We start from the raw sequence: 17,867 nt of genomic DNA, 5'->3' as shown, positions 1-17,867 counted from the left end.
CAGCCATTATTATGTTAGGGATGACTGGATTGTAGAATGTAAGGAAGAGAGTACAGTGTATGACAAGACAGGTTGTGAAGAGCTTTAAATGCCAACGAAAATCTTTGTATTTACTCCTAGAAAAATAGGGCACCATTGGAGTTGGGGGTGGGGAGGGGGAGACTTGAGATAGGATGACTAATTGAAGGTTTTTGCAATAGTAGATGAACTGGACATGTTGTTACATGCCTGTAATCCCAGCCACTAAAGAAACTAAAGTGGAGCTGATGGACCAATTAAACTGATCAGAAGTTCTTAGCTAAAATGGAAATGCAAATGGTCTGGGTCTTAAAGTCTCCCCACCTGCTGTACCCCCATGCATTTCTTTCTTTCTCTCTCTCTTTCTTTCTTTCCTTATCTATCTATCTATCTTACCTTCTGTCATAGTATCAATTCTAATGCAGAAGAATAGCAAGGGTTAGAGAATTAGAGTTAAATGACTTGCCCAGGATCACACAGCTAGGATCTGTCAGATAAGATTTGAACCCAGGACCTCCTGACTGCAGGCCTGATACTCCACCCGTACTACCCACTGTGCTGCAACTAGCTGCCCCAACCATGTATTTTTACAAGGTAAAAATGCAGAAAGAGTTGAGTCCTGGATTGCTGTGATTGCTAATCATTACCATGTTTTGCTATCATAAAATCTTGTACCTGGGGCTCAAGTTCTTTTTTTTTCAATAACTCCCACTTTAAAAAAAAAGTCTAATTTATCCCTTCAATTCCGTGTGTATGGGAGAAACAAAATCAAAGCCTGATTGGAGAGTTAGTGGATGGAGAGATTCCAGATGTTATTTCTTTCTAGAGTCAGAATCCCAAATCCCAGGCAAATTTCTAAAACTTAAACAGAGACAAAATGAGGACTCATGTGGACACTGAGGATAAAGCATTTTATTTGAAAGAAGCATCCATGTGCTTTCTTTAGTACTCATCTCCCTCTTCCTCCTCCCCTTCCCCTTCCAAACTATCCATACCCACTTCTTCATAATCTTTCTCTAGGGCTGCCATGTCTTCCCGAGCCTCAGAGAACTCTCCCTCCTCCATGCCCTCACCTACATACCAATGCACAAATGCCCTCTTGGCATACATCAGGTCAAACTTGTGGTCCAGGCGAGCCCAGGCTTCTGCAATGGCTGTAGTGTTGCTCAGCATACACACTGCTCGCTGGACCTTGGCCAGATCCCCACCAGGGACCACAGTGGGTGGCTGGTAGTTGATGCCAACCTTGAAGCCAGTAGGACACCAGTCCACAAACTGGATGGTGCGCTTGGTCTTGATAGTGGCGATGGCAGCATTGACATCTTTGGGCACCACGTCACCACGGTACAGGAGGCAACAGGCCATGTATTTGCCGTGGCGAGGGTCACACTTCACCATCTGGTTGGCTGGCTCAAAGCAGGCATTGGTGATCTCTGCCACTGAGAGCTGCTCATGGTAGGCCTTCTCAGCAGAGATGACAGGTGCATAGGTTGCCAGGGGAAAATGGATTCGAGGGTAGGGTACCAGGTTGGTCTGGAACTCTGTGAGATCCACATTAAGGGCACCATCAAAACGGAGAGAAGCTGTGATAGAGGAGACAATTTGGCCTATGAGACGGTTGAGGTTGGTGTAAGTAGGACGTTCGATGTCCAGATTTCGGCGGCAGATGTCATAGATGGCCTCATTGTCCACCATGAAGGCACAATCTGAGTGCTCAAGGGTGGTATGGGTAGTCAGGATGGAGTTGTAGGGCTCTACCACAGCTGTAGAAATCTGCGGGGCTGGATAGATGGAGAACTCTAATTTGGACTTCTTGCCATAGTCAACTGAGAGCCGTTCCATCAACAGAGAGGTGAAGCCAGAGCCAGTTCCACCTCCAAAGCTGTGGAAAATGAGGAAGCCCTGGAGCCCTGTGCACTGGTCAGCCTGAAAATGAGAATGGAGGTTGGAAGGAAAAAAGAAAAGATTAGGATATGATGATGCAAGCATGAAAAACAAAAAAAAAATTTTTGAAATTCTTAACATTTGGTTGTTTGCATCCAGAGAAAGAACTGTGGGAGTAGAAACACAGAAGAAAAACAACTGCTGGATCACATGGGTCAAATGGGGATATGATTGGGGATGTAGACTCTAAGCAATCACCCTAGTGCAAATATCAATATTATGGAAATAAATTTTGATCAATAATACATGTAAAACCCAAAAGAATTGCGTGTTGGCTACAGGAGGGGGTATGAGGAGGGATGGAAAAGAACATGACCCACGTAACCATGGAAAAATTTTCTTAATTAATCAATTAACTAAAAAAAATTTTTTTAAGTTTGGGTGTTTGGGGCTTTTAAAAACTTTTGAAAGACCTCCATAAGAGATTATCTGAAATGAGCAAAAATCTCCTTTGGTTATTCCTTAAAGAGAAAAATATTATCTTCTCATCTAGCCCCTCTTTCACTCTAGAAAAATTCCTGGAGTCCTAAGACCAACTTCGCTTGAACATTGTAGACATGATTTAATGACCAGTCTACCCTGTCCCATCTCCCTAACCCTAGACTCCTCCCCCCCCCCCCCCCACCATTTTCTATTTCACTCTAGCTGGTTTTGGAAGTGCTATATATTGACTGATCAACAAGAAAAGAAGGTGGTCTCTTATTCCTGGTAAACGACTAAAGTCAGTCAGTGGATAATCAACAAATAGCTAAGGAAAGTACTCAGTATCCTTTTAATCTATGACAACCAATTAAATGATTGGGATGCTTGTGCTTTATTGTCTATAATCCATGTAAGATTTCTCTTGGGGTATTTCTGGATTTCATAGCTCTCTCCACCAATCCACTAGTCTCTGTGTTGTGAGCTCTCATTTACCATGTCTCTTGCACTATATAATAGGATACAGTCAAGACATGCAGCTGGGTAGCTCAGTGGATTGAGAGCCAGGCCTGGAGATGGGAGATCCCAAGTTCAAATCTGGCCTCAGACACTTCCTAGCTATGTGATTCTGGGCAAGTCACTTAACCCCCATTGCCAAGCCCTTACCACTCTTCTGTCTTGGAACCAATACATAGTATTGATTCCAAGATGGAAGGTAAGGGTTTAAATATATATGGTTCTTCAAGAAAAAATATAAGGGCAGCTAAGTGACTCAGTGGATTGAGAGAGTCCGGCCTAAAGATAGGAGGTCCTGGATTCAAATCTGACCTCAGACACCTCCTAGTTGTGTGACCCTGGGCAACTCATTTAACCTTCATTGTCTAGCCCTTACCACTCTTCTGTCTTAGAATCAAAATACGTGGTATTGATTTTAAGATAGAAAGTAAGAGGGTTTTTTTTTCTTTTCTTTTTTCTTTTTAATGGCACTTTCCTCTGAAACTACAATTTCCTTTTTTCCTGCTTGATCCTGTTTCTTCACCACTGCAAGGGTGAAGACCCTAGCTGCCCTGTTGCCCCCATGACCCTTTTTTCCTTCTCTGAACAGGGACTGCTCACCAGCTTTCGGATTCGATCCAGTACCAAGTCGATAAGCTCTTTCCCAATAGTGTAGTGGCCTCGTGCATAATTATTGGCAGCATCTTCCTTGCCTGTGATGAGCTGCTCTGGATGGAAGAGCTGGCGGTAGGTGCCAGTCCGAACTTCATCTGCAATGAGCATAATCTTTGGTCCTTCCATTTCTTGTGGTCTTGTTGGGAGAGACTAAGGGAAACTAAAGCCACCCTGTTTATGGGTCCCAGCCTTGAAAGCTTCATTTAAGATGAAGGTAGATCTAAAGCCCTTTGATTCAATTGAATAAACATTTACTAATGATAATATAGTCCGGACAGTATGCTTTACTTTGAAGGATGGGGAACAGAGGATTTTTTTTTGAATCAAGTTGGACCCTTGAAGCTTAGGGACTAAATAACAATCTGTATCCTCAGAGTTTTAGCTCCAATTAATTCCAAAGAGAAGGGAGACTAAAAATAAGGAATAGTTGCTGCTTCTATGTTCTCAGTGGGTTAAGAAACATGGATGTGGTACCCGGGACCAAGGGCACAAGCACAGACTAAGCTGAACTTACCAATCACTGTGGGCTCCAGGTCCACAAAGACAGCCCGAGGCACATGCTTGCCAGCCCCAGTTTCACTGAAGAAAGTGTTGAAGGAGTCATCGCCCCCTCCAATGGTCTTGTCACTGGGCATCTGCCCATCAGGCTGGATGCCATGTTCCAGGCAGTACAGCTCCCAACAGGCATTGCCAATCTGCACACCAGCCTGACCCACGTGGATTGAGATACACTCACGCTAGGAGAGAAAAGAAGAAAGAACACTTCTAGGAGAGAGAGAAGCTAGTCTTGCCTAGAATAGGGTTTCCTTCCTTCCTGGGCATAGGTTATCATAGAATTTTTTTTAAACCCTTCCCTTCCAACTTAGAATCAATACTTGAATTGGTTCCAAGACAGAAGAGTGGTAAGGGCTAGGCAGTGGGGGTTGAGTGACTTGCCCAAAGTCACACAGCTAGAACAGTAAGGGCTAGACAATGGCAGGTAAGTGACTTGTCCAGGGTCACACAGTTAGGAAGTATCTGAGGTCAGATTTGAACTGCAGGCCTGGCTCTCTATCTACTGAGACACTTAGATTATCATAGAATTTTTAGAGATAGAAAAGACTATAGAAAACCATCCACTCCAACTCCTTAATGTTACAGATAAGGAAAATGAATACTGAAGGGGGGAACTGAAGTTCCTGGGATAGGAAGAAAATTCTAAATATTCCAATCTTTTCTGTGCCATAAGAATTTTCTGGTGGCCAATTCATGAAAAATAAGCAATTCAATTACCAAGTATCTACTATGTGGTTACTATATGCAAGGTATTGGGAATTTGAGAAGAAAAAATAACATTGTAGCTGCCCTTGGATCTTATCGGAAGGATGTGATGCTAGATCTTTGGATTCCTATTCCGTTGCTCTTCACTCTGGGTTACATTGAGAGGGAGTGTATCCCAGGCACTAAAAATAACCTGTGTAAAATGACAGAGATGTGAGAGTAGGGGATGAAAGGGGGAAAACGATTAGCAAAAATTTGACCAGGACACTGATACAGTAAAGAGGAGGAGTATCTAATAATGTTAGAAGGGAAGGTTTGTTGCCAAATTGTAGTCGATCTTAGGCAACTGTCTACAAAATTTATATTTTATCCTGAGAGTAATAAGGAGTCACCAAATGTCTTTTAGCAAAGCAGTGGTAAGGTCAGACCTGGGCATTAGGATTCTGGATGGGGAAGAAGGGGTGGGGAGGGATGACCCAGGGGGACAAATTAAGAAACTATTAGAGTAGTCCAGGTAAAATACAATGTGAGTCTGAAATACAATAGTAGTAGTGTGAATAGAGAGGAAAGAATGGATACCAGGGATATTATTGCCAAGGTAGAATGAGGACTTGGCAATGAATACAGAATGTGGGGGCAGGGGGAAAGGAAGAGGGAAGTGTCAGAGACAACTTCTAGATTAAGCTTAAGTAATTGGAAGAATGGTTAATACCATCATCAGAACTAGGAATGTAGAAGGGAGGATTTTGAAGTGAAGATAATGACTTGTTGACTTTGAGGTACCAACATCCAGATGGAGTTGTGGAACATGAAGTTGGAAATGGGAATTTGGAGCTGAAGGTATTAGATTCTAGGTGCCCCCAAACTAGCTTTGAGCAGAAAGGCTGAAACCCTACAGGGGAATAGTGGACTGGGAAGTCCTGGCTCCAGTGACAAAGCATCTTGGAGAAAGTTGAGCAGGGCCTGGCAAAGAAAGATATAACTAATTCCTGCCAGAGAGGAAATTAGGGTCCTTTGAGGGATGGGAACAAGACCCAAGTGAGAGTGCGGGAGGTGAGAGATAAGGAGGAGGAAAAGTAGAGAGGAGAGCCTTTTTTGTTCATGTTTAAACTAGAAAATTCATTGGAAAAGGCAGAAAGTGGGTCTGGAATCTAGGAATACCAGAAAGGAGCTCAATGAACATGTTAAGGATTTTTTCTCTCTCTTAGCCATTTCTAGAGTATGTAATATATCTTCAAAAAAAGCTCCCCTGATCCCCTCACCATGTGACCTAAGATTGGGAGCTGAGGAAGTCTTGAATTTTTAGTTCTTAGTCTACAGGAGATCTGGAACCATTTTTTTGAGGCCCAGAAAGAGAAAGGAATAAGTACTCTCCTGGGTCAATCTATGCTAAGCCCTTTAGTTGCATCCCTGCTTTGCCCCCATCCTCAACTCCCAGATTTTGGGAGGATTTAGAGATGAAAAAGACCTTAGAAAACAAAAGATTGTAAGTTTAGAATTGGGAAGGACCTTAGAGACCATCTAGCCTAACCCTCTCATTTTATAGATAAGGAATCCAAGGGCCTAAAGGGCTATGTTACTTGGTCAAGACACACTTATGGGTAGAAAGAAAGTGGTAGTTCTGGATTTGAGGTAAGTCCTTCTGACTCCAAGGTCTCCCAAGGACTCCCACACTAGTCCAACTCCATTTTATAGAAGAGGAAACTGAGGCTCAGAATAGTTGTAACTTGCCAGAGGTTAAACAGTAAATAATAGGGCTGGGATTCAAGCTCAGGTCCTCTAATTCCATATCCAGTATCTCTTTTGACTGTACTATAATGCCTCTCTTTCCCAGTATAAGAATACAATGAGCACATAGTTGGTGTCAGCCTTGAAAGTGGGAATTCTGTCCCCAAAGATAGAAAGATATAGAAGGATAACTATCTGATATTCATGGCCCTAATTGATATGAGTTACAGACATCTAATAAGGCTGAAAAAAAAAAAAGATAACTTAAAAGTCAGATTGTGGAGGGCCCTAAATTTATCCTATAGACAATAGCTACTGAAAGCTCATTTTAAATAAGGGTGTGATGTTGTTATATCTGTGCATTGAGACAGTTACCTTAAAAGCTGTCTGAAGTTGGTACTAAGGAAGAAATGCATTTAGATGAGAAGAGAAGGGTCAAAGAGAAATTTGCCTTAATTCACAAACAAGGTGGTCAGATAAGAGACTGAGTGCTTTAGAATCTGTTCCTGGAGGATCCAACTCCATAGTTAGGGTTCAGTGCTTTGATCATTAAAGAAAACTACAAAAACTTGCTGAGTACTTTCTGTTTTCCCTGTAATTGCCATTACCCTTCTCAGCTGTTCTTAGCTGAAAGAGTACAAATATGGTTCAGACCCCAGTATCCCATTTCCAAAACCTGTTTCCAATTCCTAAATCTGCTCCCCCCTCAGAAACAAACAAACCCACCTTTTCTTTTGATTGTCTGTTTACTGCTTCTAGAACACTCTCATCTTTTTACATAAAAAGATATTGTTTATACTGCAGTTACTCCGTCTCCTAGCAACACACACACATACACACCCCAGTCCTCAAAAGAGAAGCTTTCTGAAGGAGACACAGGGGAGGAAATGCATTCATATGAAAGCAGACAGGTCAAAGGAAAAGGGAAGCAAATAGGTAGCTCCATTGGAATTTGTGGAGGAAATAAAGGAAGCCGCTTCTAAAAAGGATTTGTTTTCATTCACAAACAGTAGTAGACTGGGAAGAGGCTGTAATGACTCCATTTTAGAGAGCTGGAGAGCAGGATCCTAAAGCCTAAATTCCATAGTGTTTGGAGCTTTAACCATTAAATAAAACTATAAACATTTGGGGAACATTCTGTTTTCCTTGTAGTTGCCATTACTCTTTTGGGAGAACCCCTGAACTTTTTCTTGTTCTGGTCATTCTTAGCTGGAAGAATGCAAAAATGGTTCAGATCCCTGTGTCCCACTCCCAAAACCTCCATCCCCATTCCTAAATCCCCCCCCCCAAGAAAAAAATACCTTTCCTCTTTACTGCAGGCCTCTCCTGCCTCTGGCATACTCCCATCCTTTTAGACATAAATTGTACATTCTGCAGTTGCTTCTTCCCCTAGCAACACACCATAGCACTCCAGCCCAAGCAGGCACTTGCACAAACACACACACACACACACACACACACACACACACACACACACACACACACTCTGAAGATTTCTCTTATTCTAGCAAACAGCCCTTACTTACTGTCACCACTTGAGTCTCTTCCTTAGACTTACCATCTTGCTCAGAGTCTGATTCTGTATGCCAATGGAGACTTCAGGAGTGACAGTGATCTGAATGAGTGAGAACAGCCCTAGAGATCCCTCCTTATACTCTGGGCTAGGCTCTCAGGGGGGGTGTGTTGTTAGAAACAATCCCAGGGGGTCAGCCCCATTGACTTGGTTACCATGGCTTGGGCTTGCTGGCCCACAGCCCAAACAGAAATGTAAGGGGGTGGAGAAGGTGCCCTGGGCCTCAGTAACAGTGTGCATGGCAACGGGGCAGGTACACAGAGCTTATATTGCCCCAGTCTGTTTGCTGGTGTCACACCCTAGGCCCTCACAAACTAGAGGAAATTTCTAAAGGGGATCACCCCTTAAATGCTACCCCTAAATGGTGACTTGGAATTTGAGGATGGGAAGATGTTACAGTAAATGGAATCCTGCAATGATCAAGAATAAATAAAGCTAAAAGGAAGTCAGCAAAGAATATAGGCATGAAGGATGATTGAAGGACACCTAGAATTCTATGACACTCCTTTCCCATTCATGGTGTAACAGAAAGACCTTTGGATTTAGCACCATTAAACCAGATTTAAATGGCAGCTTTCCCACTTACTCTCTGGGTTACTTTGGGCAAGTTACTCTCTAGATCTCTGTTTTCTCAATGAGCAAATGAGATGGTTGGATTTCACAATTTTGAAGGTTACTTCCAGTTCTAAATCTTGTTAATATTAAAGGTGAAACTCATTTTTGAAGCTCATCTCCTCCATGTATAGTGTAATTAGCCTCCTCTGGTCTCCTCCTACAGAAAGAGGCTTTGAAAGGTTGTACCCAGGCAAAATGGTGACTTTTGTACCACCTTGCCCACTTTCTCTCTTGTATAACAGACAAAGAAAAGAGGGCTTTGGGTGGGTGGGGAGAGGGGGAAGCTAGGTGGCTCAGTAGATTGAGAGCCAGGCCTGAAGATAGGAAGTTCAGGTTTCAAATCTGACCTCAGACACTTCCTAGCTGTGTGACCCTGGGAAAATGACTTAACTTCTATTGCCTAGCCTTTACTGCTCTTCTGTCTTGGAATCAATACAAAGAATTGATTATAAGATGGAAGGTAAGGGTTTTAAAAAAAAAAAAAAGAATTGGGCTTGAAGGCTTTATATCCTGCCTTAGAAACATACTACTCATTTGACTTTAAACTAGTCATGTAACATCCCTGAGCCTCAGTTTTCTTTTTTGTTAAGTTGCCTCACAGGACTCGATTAATGGTCATATTGGATCATGTGCATGTACAGTGTTTTTCAAACCTTATAGCATTATAGAAATATTCATTGTTATTATTAGATGTTACTACTTTCACTCCCTCTCCCCAAGACAAAAATCAAGATGAAAAGTATCCACTAAACTCATTCCCTCTGTTAATAATGATGCATATAGTCTCTTCTTGCATTATTTTAAAATAAAATCATTTGGGAACAGAAATTCTTGTGGGGAGAGGGGCATGGAAGTGTTAAACTAACATGGCAATGAGACTTCTCTACGTTAGATCTTGTTTGTTCCATTCTATGCATAGAATGGACTTGCCTGTTTAGAGGACTGTTAGACATTTCCTGGGTTATTCCCTGAAATAGTTCATCAAAACCAAGGACAGATCAAATCTTATCCATTGAGGATAAATTAATTGGATGAAACTGGTTAGCAATGAACTGATCAGCTCAGATTGAGTCACCTACTTTGTGCTGGGCCTATAAAAGGGAATGTTATCATATATAAATACATATTTTATATATATATATGTATATATATATATACGCATAACATATTACATTTCCAAGCCTTTTTGCAGTTTTTTCCCTTTTTTTGAGAACAGGTCAAAGATCAATCAAAGAACAGATTTTGGTGTCTGGAGGGAGGAGATGAGCACTGGCATAGAGAAGAATATGACCTCTTCTTTACACCCCTTCTTGACACCTCCATATTAGGGTATTTCACCAATGTTCCTCTCACACTGGAGCCAAGAGTAATATCTTTAAAGGAGGACTGGGAAGAAGCAGGGAAGAGATATAAGCAAGGATGTCACCAGTAGCTTTAGGCACTCTGGTCTGCAGACCATGGTAGAGAAAATGCTGGATTTAGAGTCAGAGGAGCTGAGATCAAGTCCTGGTTCTGTCATTTCCTGGTTGTATCACCTTGTCAGAGTCAATTAATCAATTTCTCTAGGCCTCAGTTTCCTCAGCTGTAATCAGGGTTGGGAGGGGTGCTAGAAAATCTTTAAGGTCTCTTCTAACTAACAGTCTATGATCCTATGATTCTGCCATGGAGTAGAAATCCTAAGTCCATGCTTTAAGGAAGCTAATTCAGCTTGAAGGTCAGGACAGCTCCAGAGGTGCTGATAATTGAGACAGGGTTGCTCAGACATTTTCATACATAGGGATCCTGCTAAGGATAGTGTGATTGGTTTCCAAGCCCAAAGATCATAGGCATGGAGAAATCAGCTAGGAAAATGAGAGTTTCTATCCTGGGCTGTTTCAGTGTTTCAATATACAGGCATAGAAATCCAAAGGAAAGGATAGGGAGTAAGGAAGTGATCCAAGGCTGGTTAGCTTATAAGTATGGCTTATCCAAGCTTTAAGGGCTATAGATCAAATGCTCTATAGCTCAAAGGACAGAATTATTCTTTCTCCCACTTGGGAAATTTTTTATTTGAGGTACAGCACCCTGTATAGGTTAAAAACCACACTGGTTGAGGGAGTACCTACATAGATGACATTCTGAATCCATTGAGATATTTAGGTGCAAGAAGCTTTCACTTCCTAGATAGAATCAGATGCTCTAGAGCAGTGATGGCAAACTTTTTAGAGACTTCATGCCATGCCCTTTCTGCTCCACCACCAAATGCCAGGTACACCCTGCCTCCCCCCTCCTTACCTTACCCAGGGGAGGGAAAAAGCTCTTCCATTGGGCTGCTGGGTGGAAGGGTGGGTAAAGTGAGGAATTCCTCAGTGCAGGTGAAGAAGGGGAAGGGAATGGCCTGAGCACTCGGCTTCTCTCCAGCTCTGCCACCTTACCCAATGTGTGCTCCCATTGGGCTGCTGGACAGAGGGGGTTGGTGATGTGAAAAAATGTCAGCAGATATGGTGGAGAGGGGGAAGGGAGAAGCTCTACCTGAGTCCCTTCTGCCTTCCTAGTAACAAACTCTGTGGGGAGGGGCAGCATGTGTGCCCACAGAGAATGCTCTGTGTGCCATCTTTTGAAACTGTACCATAAGTTCGTCATCACTGCTCTAGAGAATAAAGGAGCCAACTACATAGGATATTTCCTTTGTGGATATATAGATCTCAGGAATTCCTGTTTGAAGAGGATGATTTGGGAAGTTACTTTCCAGAAGCTTTCTAGCCCCTTATTCTTTTTTCCCCAATTAGGCTTGTAGTTAGGCAATATGATGCAGTGGTATATTGGATTTAAAGTCAGAGGACCAGGGTTCAAATCCCATCTCTGCTGTTTAATATTTCTGTGACCTAGAGCAAGTCCCTTAACCCCTCTGCCACAGTTTCTTGTTTGTAAAATAAGGGAAATAGAATAGATGGGTTCTTAGTATCCTTATAGTTCTAAATCTATGACCCTACACAGTGATTAGGTCTTATGGTTCAGCCATCAAATGTGAAGGGCAAACTCCACTAAAATGAGATCTAGAAAGGCATTAGCATAACATTAGGAAGTAAAATCACTTGGTTCTGGGCAAACTGGTCCTATCTCACAAATACACCCTGATCATATATCTATCTCTCTCTCTTTAGGTGTCTGCTAGTGAAGCCAAGTCACTTGGCCTTTGTTGGCTTCAGTTTCCTCATATGAAAAATGAGGGTCTTGTACATTATCTATGTATAATACAATAAATTTTATATACTATAAGGTGTCATGTTATAGTATGCATAATTATTTAATAATATACATAATTTAAGTAAAAATAAAATAATTTAATAGTAATATAAATCTACTTTATATTACTAGATATAGTTATATAATAGATTTTATCCATAACACCTACCTATCTATAATAACCTTGCAGGGTTGTTGTTAAGAGCAAAACATCAGCATAGCACTTTGCAAATCTTTAAATATTAGAGTAGCTTTATAAGTATGGTTTATCTAGTATGCTTTAAGGGCTATAGATCAAAGGCAGAAATATTCTCTCTTATTTACATTTTTTCCCTCCTCTCTGCTTCTCTTAATCCTACTCATCTTCTTAGGCCTAACTCAAGTTCCATCTCCTTTAAGGCCTTCCCTGGCCATTGTCATTGCTTTCTCCTTTGAAGTTCTATAACATATATTGTCTGTATGACTCATTAGTTACTGATTATATACTACCTTGGGACTATTAGTCACCTTCCCATGTGTATGCCTTCTCCTTCTAGCTAGATCAATGGTTCTAAAGGGAATGCCCTGAATTTCTTGTGAAGAGTGTCCCAAATTGTGTAACTTATCCTGATAATCATATTGTGTACCTCAGTTCCTCATGGCAAAGGATAATATTGCTGGGAGCAAAAAAAAAAAAAGTTGGAGAACTACCATACTATATTTGTAAGTTCTTTGAAAGATGAAGTTGGGGTTTTCCTTTCTTTGTACCCCCACAGTGCTAGATCTGTGATTTCTTGAATCCTGATAGGAAACTCTCAGTAAGGAACCCACCAGTGCAGATGGCTACTTTTTCTGCAACTTTATAGTCTTGAAGTTGCCTTGGGGACTCTAAGACATTAAGCAACTTCTATTGTCATAGTTCAATATATGTCATGGGGTTTATGGTGTGTTCAGCCTTTTCGGGGCTACTTTCCTCCCTTGGTGACTACCTTTTGTTCCAAACTTGTAAGATGAGCAATGGTCACACCCTGGTAAACTGTCTCAGTAGGTAGGCTATAGCAGGTTGAGGGTAGCAGACAAGTGTCAAACCTGGCTGAGTTAGGGAGGGAGGTAACTCAGGTATGTGAAGACTTTCCCCAGAGAAAGGGGAAAATGAGAACAATTTGTTCCAACAACCATAAAGGCCCTATGGAGCACTTAGAACTTGGTCAGACATTAAAGACACCAAGGTTATCCACTTTAACCCAGATTGTCACCAGTCATCCTGACTTTTGTTTTGCTACCGGACTTTTTACCTTCTTAGAATCAATAGCAAATATCATTTTCAAAGCAGAAGAGGGGTAAGGACCAGATAGTTGGGACTAAGAGACTTGAGCAGGATCACAGGGCTAGAAAGTGTCTGAGTCTAAATTTGAACTCGGGTCTTCCTGAATCCAGGACTGGCTCTCTATCCACTGAGCCACCTAGTTGCCCTTGTCACTGGACTTTGATGATTCTAGAAGAAAGTGAGGCTGTTGGCTTAGTGCAACTATGCCTCACTTAAATATAATTCATGGGCAAGTCAAGACATCAACCTGTGATGTCACTGGTTCTCTTGCTGTAGGAAGGACAATAACTATCCATATTATCTCAGAGACAAGACTTCAAGCCAGGTCTTAGTAATACTAAGGTCAACTCTGCCAATTACACCATGCTGCCCTTTCAAAAATATATTATTTAAATGATGTCACAAAATATTTGTCAATCGATTGACCTACATTTTTCTTCCATCAGTCAGTAGAGGTAGAAGCCAGTCCTCTTTTCCCATGATCCAAATGAGAAGACCCAATCAGTAAAGGTGACTGGAAAAGTGATCGTTTGAGTTCAAGGTGAAACAGATCTCTCTACCACCAAAGGCACTGGGAGTGGTCAATGTGAAAAGTGACAGTGATGAAGGTTTAGAACTGGGGGAGGGGAATGTGACCCTGAAGTCACACAAAGAATTCCTAGCATTCCTTACCTATTTAAGGATTCTCAACTCAAATCGTTAGTGTCTGCCTGTAGGGAGCGGGAAGCGCTACAATTATACTTGCAAAGAAAGCTTAAGCAATATTTCTGGAATTGGCCACTGCGACTTCCTCTCTCCAATCTCTTGGACTCACCACTCTCTTTCTACCTTTTTGAAACTCTAGTGGCTGTAGTACCTGCTGGAATTACCAGATGGCGTACCCAGAAGAACGTTCAAGAGTTGATGGGCCCGGCGGCTACCTAGACCTTGGGATGGGAAGGAAAGGAAGGACTCAAGCACCTTTCCTCTGGAAAAACGTGCCCCATGGACCCCGGTTCTAGATCAGAGAACCTTATCTGTCAGAGTCTAAAAGCTACAAGTATAGACTTTCTCCGCCAATTTTTTGGGATCTTAGATCCATAAGGTGAGAAGTTTCCCTGCTCTCTTCCCCATCCCATGCGGCGGAATCCTTGACCCTGTCAGTCCTGAGAGTGAGGCGTTAATATCTGGGTTTGTACTCCCAAACCTAGTGCAGCAAACGAAGAAAGGGTTAAGGCCTGGTGGTGCAAGGAAACAAAGTCTTAGGACTGGAGCCTCCCCAGGGTGTGACAGAGGAAAGAGAGAGCTGGTAGGACCGGCCCCACAGGCCAGCTACCAGGGTGTGGTCTCGGGGACTGGGACCTCCCCAACCCCTCCCCTCCCCACAATGTTTGGTGGGCGTGGTCATCTGGCTAAGCGTCCCCGCCTTTGTGGGCGTGTCGGATGCGCTTGGCCCCACCCCAATCGTACAAAAGCTGTGCGGCACTGCAGTTAGCGCAGTTCTCACCGAGATCCGTCACGCAGACTCTACGTGAGACATTCCGGCCCGGACCTCCACCATGGTGAGTGAGGCCCGGGCTGGAACCCCATCCCTCCCGTTCCTACCTTTGTTGATTCCTTTTTTTCTTAGGACACCCCGCGGGCCGAGCTAAGGTTCCCCAACCCAGCGGTCCCCAACCTCTCCTCCTGGGCATAGAGATTTTTTAAAGATTCCTTCATATATTTGTCATATATGTGATAATATATATATGTTTGTATATTTAAGTGTATATTTTTATTTCTTTACTGGTGTGAGCTCTGTCTAGGTCAGACAGGATAGAGCAGAAGTCTCACGACCTTAAGGAAAAAGCAAGATGGGGTCAGGGGTGGAAGATCTTGTGCTTTGTAGGGTATAGACAGGAAAGGGCCCCAATCCCTCCTCCGTCCCCTTTTCCCCAAGCACAAATGCGTCCCTTCCCCCCTCTCCTGGGGCTAGTCACGCGGTCTCTGCTGCTCCTGCACCTTGGCCTTCCCGCGCGAGGGAAGTCCGGCTCTTTGGCCCCCATCCGGGACCACTGGAATGGATGGGACACGTGGTTCTCTGGGGAACAGGCCAGATTACTCCGGGGATCTGGCCAGGCGTCCCCCTTCCTCTTAGTTTACAGCCTCACGGGCCCTCCACAGTGACTCAGCACCCCTCTTCTGAATTGGGAAACTGAGGGGGGGTAGGGATGGAGAAAGCTTGAGAGGCGCTTACCGGACGGCGGGAAAGGGTTTCGGACCATGCTGAGAGTTAACCCCTCCCCCAACCCGCACGGACTGATGGGCAGGGACAGCTGGGGCTGGGGAGTGTGGAGAGTTGGGGTTGAGGCCAGTTTTTTGGGGGGGAGTAGAGGGTGGATGGTATTTATAGCCGAAGGTGGGGGTGGGGGGAGTACTGTAATCCAATCCCGGGTTCCGTCAGGGACCTCACTGGAAATTATATCGGGGTAGGGTGGGGTGATATAGTGGCCCTAGCAGAAGGGGAATGCGGAGGAGAATGGAGGGCACTTGCCTTTGGGGCCTCGCCACAAGTTCCACTTCCTTTGCTTGAGTATTTTGTAACCATCATTCTACCATCCTGAAGTGGGGGTTGGGAGGCGCGCCTGCACTCTGATCCTTAATTCTTCTCTCATTGGCTCTTCAGTAGTTAATCTAGCGCTAAAAAGAACCGTCTCCTTGAACGACATCTGCTATTATCCTTATAACCCCCGTGTACTCTGTACTTGCTTCTCCCAGCTCCCCAGCTTTAGCTCTGCTTTCCCTAGGTTGGCATACACAGTGACAAGCTGACGTGGTGCATTGGGCTTCACAGTGTGGGGGTGGATGTGGGAAAAGCAGCTGCAGTCTTTTTTTTTTTTTTTTTCTCCAGAGAGGATGAGGCTTAAATTGGGAAAAAGCTGGGGAGAAGTATAGGGCACAAAAGCTTGATAGGTCAATGTCAGTACCTTGATTATGGATGGGAGAAATTCTAGCTGCTACTATTTATCATCAAAGCTAACAATCTATGGGAGATGACTGTGCAGACTTCCAAGGTCTGAAAACCTTTTGAGGAAAAGGCTATTCTGTTCTTGTGTTAAAATGTGGTAGGTAGGGTTTGTTCTGGTGTTCTCTACTTTGTACATGAAGAGAATTTGCCCCTTTCTGCTTATTTCTTATAGACACTTCAGCATCTCCAACACATTTTTGTTGATTCCCCCGGGCATTCCTGCTGCTTTCTCATCTCAAGGGATTGTGGAATCAGTCTTATCCTGTCTTTCTAGTTTTGAAGGGGGTGCATTTTGTGATCTCTTTACCCATTATAAGGTCTTGAATCTCCCAAGAATAGTCCATCTTAAATTAAGACAGAATTGCTGATAAAATGGTTAGTCTGCTGAGTTTAGGGCTTATTTTGTCACCCTTCTTTCTTCCCTCAGCGTGAATGCATCTCAGTCCATGTCGGACAGGCGGGTGTCCAGATGGGCAATGCCTGTTGGGAACTATACTGCCTGGAACATGGTATCCAGCCTGATGGGCAGATGCCTAGTGACAAGACCATCGGGGGAGGAGATGACTCCTTCACTACCTTCTTTTGTGAAACTGGGGCCGGCAAGCATGTGCCTCGGGCTGTCTTTGTGGACCTGGAGCCTACAGTGATCGGTAAGGATAGGGATGGGGGAGGGCTGGAATGCCTGGGATAAGAGAGCACATCTAGGACAAACTCTGTGCCTGTACTAGATCCCTGACTTTTCCCCTTGCTACCTGAAAAGCTCACAGAACTCTGAGTAAGGTATACTGATCTCATTCTGGATCTGGCCCTGAATATTGTTGCTGGTATCTCGTCACAAGCTAACCTGCAAACCCTATACACCCTAGTATCTGACATTATGTGTGGTGGAAGTGGGAAAAATGCTGAGAACACAATACCTGGCTTTCCCTGACTATTCCATAAACTTCCTTCCAGATGAGATCCGAAATGGCCCCTACCGACAACTCTTCCACCCAGAGCAGCTCATCACTGGTAAGGAGGATGCTGCTAACAACTATGCCCGTGGCCACTACACCATTGGCAAGGAGATCATTGACCCTGTGCTGGATCGAATCCGCAAACTGGTGAGTACATGGGCTAGAGATAGGAGCTTGGGAAGTTCTGCTAGACAATTTTCAGAGAAAAGCTGAAAGGTCCACATGGATTCTGCAGAGCATGATGTTCTATAGGTAGATGGGGTGTTCCAATTCTTGGCCCCAACCTCCTAGGATATGCCTGGTTCCGATTCAGGACTCAGCCTTAGGTTCCTACCTAGGTGTGTGTTGACCTTTATTCTTTCTTGCCTTTCAGTCTGACCAGTGTACAGGACTCCAAGGCTTTCTGGTGTTCCATAGCTTTGGGGGTGGCACCGGCTCTGGCTTCACCTCTCTGTTGATGGAACGGCTCTCAGTTGACTATGGCAAGAAGTCCAAACTAGAGTTCTCCATCTATCCAGCCCCCCAGGTTTCTACAGCTGTGGTAGAGCCCTACAACTCCATCCTGACTACCCATACCACCCTTGAGCACTCAGATTGTGCCTTCATGGTGGACAATGAGGCCATCTATGACATCTGCCGCCGAAATCTGGACATCGAACGTCCTAC

At 43.7% G+C, this 17,867-nt stretch overlaps 2 protein-coding genes across 2 annotated transcripts in view; one reads left to right on the top strand and one right to left on the bottom strand.

The window, feature by feature from the left end:
- Window positions 1-960: 960 nt before the first annotated feature.
- LOC123242747 (tubulin alpha-1D chain) lies at window positions 961-4,202 on the bottom strand. The gene is made up of 3 exons (XM_044670774.1): window positions 4,067-4,202; window positions 3,499-3,647; window positions 961-1,944 (listed from the first exon to the last, which is right to left on the bottom strand). The coding sequence occupies exons 1-3, from the start codon at window positions 4,185-4,187 to the stop codon at window positions 961-963; spliced, it is 1,254 nt and encodes a 417-aa protein (XP_044526709.1). The 5' UTR covers window positions 4,188-4,202.
- A 10,532-nt stretch (window positions 4,203-14,734) lies between these two features.
- TUBA4A (tubulin alpha 4a) overlaps window positions 14,735-17,867 on the top strand; it is an 18,393-nt gene continuing 15,260 nt past the window's right edge. Inside the window, exons 1-4 of the mRNA XM_044669438.1 lie at window positions 14,735-14,800; window positions 16,673-16,895; window positions 17,200-17,348; window positions 17,575-17,864. Coding sequence (XP_044525373.1) covers window positions 14,798-14,800; window positions 16,673-16,895; window positions 17,200-17,348; window positions 17,575-17,864 — 665 coding nt within the window. The 5' untranslated portion in view covers window positions 14,735-14,797. The remainder of the gene's footprint in view (window positions 14,801-16,672; window positions 16,896-17,199; window positions 17,349-17,574; window positions 17,865-17,867) is intronic.

This window comes from Gracilinanus agilis, chromosome 3 (assembly GCF_016433145.1).
Source record: "Gracilinanus agilis isolate LMUSP501 chromosome 3, AgileGrace, whole genome shotgun sequence".
Lineage (NCBI taxonomy): Eukaryota > Metazoa > Chordata > Mammalia > Didelphimorphia > Didelphidae > Gracilinanus > Gracilinanus agilis.
This window is presented reverse-complemented; position numbering and strand designations above follow the sequence as displayed.